The 7,715-nt window shown below is 33.6% G+C and overlaps 1 protein-coding gene across 1 annotated transcript; it reads right to left on the bottom strand.

Moving 5' to 3' along the window:
* Positions 1 to 3,214: 3,214 nt before the first annotated feature.
* LOC149563626 (protein DMR6-LIKE OXYGENASE 2-like) lies at positions 3,215 to 5,966 on the bottom strand. Its single transcript, XM_089826804.1, has 4 exons — positions 5,652 to 5,966; positions 4,634 to 4,881; positions 4,131 to 4,452; positions 3,215 to 3,565 (listed from the first exon to the last, which is right to left on the bottom strand). The coding sequence occupies exons 1-4, from the start codon at positions 5,883 to 5,885 to the stop codon at positions 3,290 to 3,292; spliced, it is 1,080 nt and encodes a 359-aa protein (XP_089682930.1). The 5' UTR covers positions 5,886 to 5,966; the 3' UTR covers positions 3,215 to 3,289.
* Between the last annotated feature and the right edge of the window lie 1,749 nt (positions 5,967 to 7,715).

Here is a 7,715-nt window from a genome sequence, read left to right as displayed (position 1 = left end):
ATTTTAGATTGTCATTTATGGAAACATATCATCTATATTAAGTCAACAAGTTATGAAAACAAAGTTTTGGTTTGAAGACTTAGAAAATTGTCTAAGCATTATGAAAGCTAGCAAAGAACTATGATACTAATTTGATTAATGGGCTTCACAAATAGCATTTTGGAATTGTGCACACTTAAGGGAAGATAGAACAAGATATGAAGATTCTACATTTGAGTTTGCAAGTCATTATGAGTTATGTGGACATATTTATTAACGATTTATTAGTTGTAGTCATGTATAGGTGGAAAAGAGAAGAGATAAGTTTAAATGGTAATTTGTGTTGTTAAGGAATGATTTTGGTTTGCCAAAATAATTACTTAACTAAGTAAGGATAGGATCCTAGATGTTAATCCCAAGTGGCCAAAGGTCAATTTTGTGTTTTGGGATACGTGTGAAGACTTGAAGGATGATATGATGAAATAGAACAAAAGAGTATAAAGTAAAGATTTGTATATGAAAAGTTGTGTGATGTCTTTGAACATTGAATTTTACTTTCTATATGATGTGAACTTTATGTTAGTGTAGGCAAAGGATAGTATATGCAAAGTTTTGTATAGAGTGATACAAAGGACAAATTAGATATTCCAGATATTAGCTTGCAAAAGGTTTTTGTATCTATACTAGTTATGTACAAAATATATTATTGTATATGATAAGTGAGATCATCTTGCTACTTTTGTAATTGTAATACCAACTCCTAATAGGGTTGAGGCTTCTAACAAGGCCTGGTCCTCTTTCAAGGAAAGAGACACTATATGGATGTAATAGACTCCTAATAGGATCGATATCTTTCACAAGACACTTTTGACTAGTGGATCATTTTGTGGGTACCATCCCCACCAGGCTTTTCCCTTGGCCAATTTTTCCCTAGTTAACAATAATGGTGTTATGACGTGAATTATGTTACTAATATGTTTACTTTTTAGTTTAATCACATGTGCATGTTTTAGGTTTGTTAAAATATCCATAGTTTAGCAAAAGTTTGTGAAATAGTGACTCAACCCCATCCCCCCTCTCTTAATATTTCCTATTTCTAACAATGATATCATACTACTCAAATGATATTCAAAATTTCACCACTTGTCACTTGCCCGTGCTGATGGAAAATGGCTTAGAATATTCCAAAATGGCTTAAAGTCATTTTTTCCCTCGTCTTCTTTCTTTTCCATTCATCTTTTCCCTATGTTCATCTCTCTTGTTTTCTCTTCGCTCATTCTTTTGATATCTTGTATTCTCTTACTTTCTCATTTTCTACAAAGTCTCTAACTTGCTAAAAGAATAATTCATAACAATATCCATAGCTCTCTTAGCTTTCTAAAACCTGTCTAGCAACATCTTCCAATCCATATTGAGCCTTTGAGCATCATGGGGATTTTATCACATCTCTTATCTATCTAATTATTTATCATCTATATATCTTTTCTTTTTTATCCATCTATCTATCTAGTTGTTGTGGAGGTAGGAATGTGAAAATAGGGACTTGTCTTAGGCAAGTTTCCCAATAACCTCAAACATTTTTCCTCTTGTCTGTGTGTGTAGGCTTATTGAAGGTGTTGAACCACATGAATGTTTTCTCATATATATATATATATATATATATATAAAATTTTGACTTATTTCTATCATCCATTTTATGTTTAACTTATTGGTTTGCAAATTAGTCAATACTTGGTATTTAGCTATTTTGAGTTTCCTTTTTGTCTTAGGCCATACAAGACTATAGCACATCATGTAGACATCGAGTATTACACTGAAATCTTTTGATGAGAAGCTGAAATTAGGGTTGATGACTCTTTGTTATTGCTCTTTCCATTTATTTTGCATTTGCAAATCGATTGGTTTATAGAGTTGGAATTTTTGTTTTCTATTTTTATTTTTGTTAAAATTTGTACAAGATTAAGCACATTGTATATATGTACATTTTCAGCATTGACATCCTTGGCCAAGACACTCACATGTGGGTCGAGGAGTTTTCTTCTTCTACTCTTTCCATTTCTAAAATCAAAATCTTCGTATTTTTCAATTTGTGATAAATTTCCTCACTAATTTACCTAGCTAAGAATATTTTAATATGTTCTATAAAACTAGATAAACATCCATTCGATAAAATCAAATTTTCACCTATCTAAGGTCAGCTATTTTTTATCAAAGTTATTAAGAGATGAGGGTACTTGGAGACGTTAATTTTTTTCTTTAATTTAAATATAATAATATCTAAAGAATAACATGACATAGAAGCTTAAGAGAAAGAATAACAAATAATATTAAGTTTAATTACACAAATGTAAAATGACACTGTGTTAGATTTTAAAACTCACACTACATATTTCAGTGTTTCATATTAGATTCTTTAATAGGAAACTACAAGAGATGTTAGAAGACATCATTATCTGAACCTTAAGCACCCACTAAGTCTCAAGAGACGTTTCTGGAACTAAAGAGAGTACCACTGCTGAGAGCATCTAGCGGGTCTCCCCCTAATGTTGTTTTATTGCTGGAATTAGTTAATTATCCAACATAGCACTTTGGGAAATTATTCATTTTCCTTTACATCAAAACGTAACTTTTGGTAATTGGAATTCTACTAATGTGTCTGTTCGAGTCCGGATGACTTAAACATCACACACTAAGCTTCATTCCAACACTAAAAGTGTTAAATAGTCAAAGTCGACTTCTTTTTTTCAAACTTAATTTTATCCTTAGTGTCTGATATTTAAAAATGGCCGTTGAGTCACATCGCAATATCATTTCCTAGAGGTTAATACTATGTTAAATAATTCAAAATTATAGAGAAGATGATGTATTGGATCTCTCATAGACACTTTATATTCTTATTGTAGAAGCAGAAAAAGGTGGGCGGACAATGTCTCCGGTGTCAAATCAAAGGTATCAGCAGTGAGTCAGATGCCTCTAATGTCCACCACCAACCAATCAAAATCAATGCCTTTTTTTGCACCGGCCTAATCCTTTGTCACTTCCGCGTTGAAATAAAAGGACAACTCATCGTCGGAATCTTTTAGTATTTTATATTGCTGAAACGATGTAATGAAATGCCATAAAAATACAAAATGAGTTACGTGCTACTGAGGTGAAGTTACATTGACTATGGTAGTATTTTATCTCATGTTCTATCTTCAATTAAAGTCATGCATGAGAGAATCTATGCCACATGTCTTTTACAAATCATCTTGATTAAATGAGATATCTGTTACATTAAATACGACTAAAGAATTTACTACAACTGTAGTTAACTCCCGGTTTGAGTCTCTGTGGGATAATCATCAACCGTAAAAAAATCTAAGCATGATTTTCCTTCCAAGTCTTTGCTCCAGAACTTCTGATAGTATTCTGCATATCTAAATTGTCTGTATTGGACAGGCTTATCTTTTGTGACTAAGGGAGCAGCAGGTTCAATTACTGCATCAGGTGAAGGGCAGTAAAATGTTGGAATGGAAATCCTTGCTTCTGTAGAATTCACTACTGCTCGGTGCACTACACTCTTGTATATCCCATTGCTCAAAACCTGTAAAACAACAGTTTAACTATATCAGTCACCACAAGACGTTAGATTTCTACAATCTATAATACAGTTTTTTTTTTTTAGTTTTTTTTTTAATAATAGTTTAGGATTTAGATTATTTTTTCTCTCTTTTATCTATTATTTTGTCTTATAGTCATTCACAGTGTGATATGAAATATTGATGTTAAAAACTTTTACATAATCAAATTTAAAAACAATTATAATCCATAGTTCTATTAGGATTCAAGTGCCTAATAATTTTAGTCAAACTCATTGACCCATTTTCTATGAGTAGAAGTTCACAAGAACCCATCTTTCACGGGAATGAATAGAACACTCCCCACTTGCTCCATCTAGACATGCTCTAAAATGAATGAAAGTATTTCCTAATTATCGACTTCAATTAAATTTTTTTCTCTTTTCTTATTCATCATTCTCATAATGTACAAAATGTCTACACAAATTAATTGTGAGCTTACTATTTGGAAATTTCTTACCTACAATTCTAACAAATTTATTTATACAATTTAATTGATTTTCCTATTGCAAGAACATGAAAATGGTATACCTGTAATTGATCCCCAACATTGACTACAAAGGCATTGGGTATGGGTTGCACTGCACACCATTGTCCATTCCTGAAGACTTGAAGGCCGGAAACATCACCTTGAAGAAGTACTGTGAGAACATTAGGATCTGTATGTCCTGGTAAGCCAAATGTCAGCTCAGGATTGGGACAGCGAGGATAATAATTTACAGCCATGTGTTGGGCATGCTTTCCGAGGGCTTTGTTTAAGAAGTCAGGTTCGAGTCCCAGGCTCTCTGATATGGCAGCTAGCAAGTTCAAAACCAGAGCTCTGACCTCCGTGCAATATTTGCCTACAACTTCTCTGCATCCATAAAGAAACCATGAACATATCAATTTATGGTTATCCTTAAACTAATGGAAAAGGTAAGTTGGAAAAATTAAGTTAACTTTGACTATTTAATTCTTTTAGTCTAAAAATAAATCAGCCGTTCATAACTGAATTATTAGATGTAGAGTAATTCAAATGGGTTTTTAATATGTACCGGTAATTGCGAGGTTCTGAAGGCCAATCGTTTATATAATCCTCTAGAGGATAACAATGGTGCCTCAAGAAGTCTCTCCAGTTGTACACTTTTTCTTTCTCAACGTTGAAGCTCGTTGACAGACGTACAGCACGAGTTGGGTCTTCAGAATACAATCCTTGCCTATATTCTGCGGGCATGGTGAAGAACTCTTTGGCCACCTTTAGTGTGCTCTTTATTACCTTTTCGTCCACACCATGGTTTACAATCTGACACAGGAGGAAACAATTCTACGAGTTTTCAAGTGTGGTACATGCAAGAATTGTTTTGTCTAAATCATTTGAATTTTGTAAAAGAATGAAAATAAGGAAATTAAAATAATTATAATATAATACGCCATTTTAGAGATGTGTATATATATGATAGCAATAAATATAGTTTTGATATTTTCTTTTCTTTTGCTCTTTTACATCTTGATGGTAGATCATGTCGTATGATCTGAAAGATTAGTGTCAAAAAATTGTTACATAATCAATTCCAGAAAGGAAAAATAGCATTAATATGGATTATAGAAATCTGATATACTTAACTGCGATATTGGTTTTATGATTCAACTATATAGTTTTTTCGCCAAGACTGCCACCCTTAAACATCACACACTAAGGAAGAAATTAAGTTTGGAAAAATAAGTCGACTTTGACTATTGAACACTTTTAGCCTAAGAATCAAGCCTTGGTGTCTGATGTTTAAGCCGTCCATGCCAGGACTAGGACACCAACATTCTAGTACTACTCCAACTCAAATCGTCTTACTATTAAACTGTGGAAAATATATCTACTTGTCAATAACGTAATGCTAAATGAGTTCATTCTACAGCTTGTTGGTGAAGTAGAGATGGTGATGGCGTGACTGCCAAGGTTGATAGAACCCATTTCAATAGCGTTGGTTAAAGAGCCGCTGCTGTGATAATCAAGATTTACAAAAACCCACCTTAGGTATTAGTTAAGTAATAGTTATAACTCCAAATCAAAAACATTACCTGAAAAAAGCCATACTCTTTGCAAGCACTTCGGATTTGCTCAATCACTGACTTTCTAGAACGTCCATGAAGTTCACGGAGATCAATAACAGGAATAGAGTGAAACAAAGCCACCTCGTTGAGCTTGGGCCTTTCATGTAGAGGTCTGATATAATCCTCTGGTATTTGGAGATAATGGTTTTTGTCAGAAATCAATCTGGAAGCTTTTTCATCACCCAAACTTTGCTTCACCATGATTTCTTCCTCTTTTTAGAACATTCAACCAGCGAACAGAGATGCATCACTTCACGTTCCAGATCTGAGATACAACTCCACAAATGGCCCCGTTTTCCTCGTTTAAATTTATAAAACAACGGCGCCCGCTGCAACGTGGAGTTGTATGATGGAATAATGTGTGTGTGGACCAGTGTCGTACCTTATGCAGTGGAATCAATTTACATGAGAGTGCTGACAACATATGCTGTTGGAATATGTTTCCCCCCTTTTGTCATTGTCTTAAATCTACTAGAAAGCCCTACAACGTGCGTATGTGGATACTAATGCATCACACATTGCATAAGCTGATGACACACTGAATGACGTCAGGGATAGATATTTTGCTAATTGAATATTTCAGCGAGTTGTGTTGTTTATCGCAACGTGGGGTAGGTCTATCCTCCATTCATTTTTCCAGATGAGATAGTAATGTATGGATGGAGGCTCCCATGTCGGCCCATCGGTTCCTAACAGCACTAATGGTTTGACGGTGCGGCTGAATGTCTTTTGTATGATTTGGCGTATTCAGGGCATTAAAGTCTCTACTTGCATGTTACTATTTTGTCCAAGAGTCCCTTGAGAGAGACAACCACGGGTAAAACTGCAATATGTTTTTAAACTTTGTAGACGAACCATCTATAATTTTTCAAGTAGTTAGGGAGTGTACACTATGTCGAGTGTACTATAGAGCAAAGAAAAGAGGAATCAGTTGGCGCATTTTCGTTATGATCGTAGTAAGGGTGTCGTAAAGTTATGAATGTGGGCCTTCAAAAAATTTAAGTTTATATAGAGGATACGACATTGTATCTTACTGCGATCTAATTGTAACAATAGGAGTTGTTGACTTAATACTTAACATTTGTCAATTTCATATTCATAAATGTTGATTTAATGTCTAATATTTTTAAGAACATTGTACCATTAGTTGTAACTTCAAAGCTGCTATTGTTCATGACTACCCATAATTCAATAAAATGTAAACTTCATTTTAAAAAGCAACCAACAATGTAATGCCATGCCAGTTGTTCAAGAATGGACGTCTCTTTTGTACGACCATTGGTCTCACTTTTTTTGGGGTATGTTTTACCATTTTGGCAAAGAGCATGTTGATGTAGCATCATATTTGAGAAGGTGGTTCTCAAAACCTTAGTTGTAACTAAAGAACATGCCAAATTGTTGTAAAAGAATCAAACAGCTTAAACATCACACACTAAGGCTTGATTCCTAAGCTAAAAGTGTTAATATTCAGGCTTACAAATTGGTTGTTATTTGAAATTTCCACATAGGATTTTGAGAAGCATAATGTTAAAGTGCACAACTACAAGGTCCTTTTGCTAATAGTTGTAAATATTTAAATATCAATTTATAGTTTAGAATGAAAGGGACAAGACTTGTTGGAAAGCTTTCATTGGAGAGTAAGGATTGAGTGGTATTCATTCACCTAAAGTCATCTAATGTATATCTCTACCTCATCTCTTATTTATTGCCCTTATAAGAAAATTAAATATTGGTAGATAGTGGAGTACCATCATCAAACTTACTAATTGTGCTCTAACTAATTCTTAGTGGTTATTAAGGATATAGAGCATACATTATGCCAATTATACTATCCAAGAGTAAAGGGAAGAGGACCTAATCAACCAACTTTATCTATAATGGGAGTAAATAGGAGGGTATAGTGATATGAATGTGGTCCCCAAAACTCTTGAATTCATATGAATTTGTAAATTTTTTTGTCAATTTACTCTTGATTATATAATATGGGCTAAAAGAGACAAGTCTCATTGCTAAATTTCATTAAAAGCTAAT

Source organism: Cupressus sempervirens, chromosome 4 (assembly GCF_028749045.1).
Source record: "Cupressus sempervirens isolate cs-2001-9-10 chromosome 4, ASM2874904v1, whole genome shotgun sequence".
Lineage (NCBI taxonomy): Eukaryota > Viridiplantae > Streptophyta > Pinopsida > Cupressales > Cupressaceae > Cupressus > Cupressus sempervirens.
This window is presented reverse-complemented; position numbering and strand designations above follow the sequence as displayed.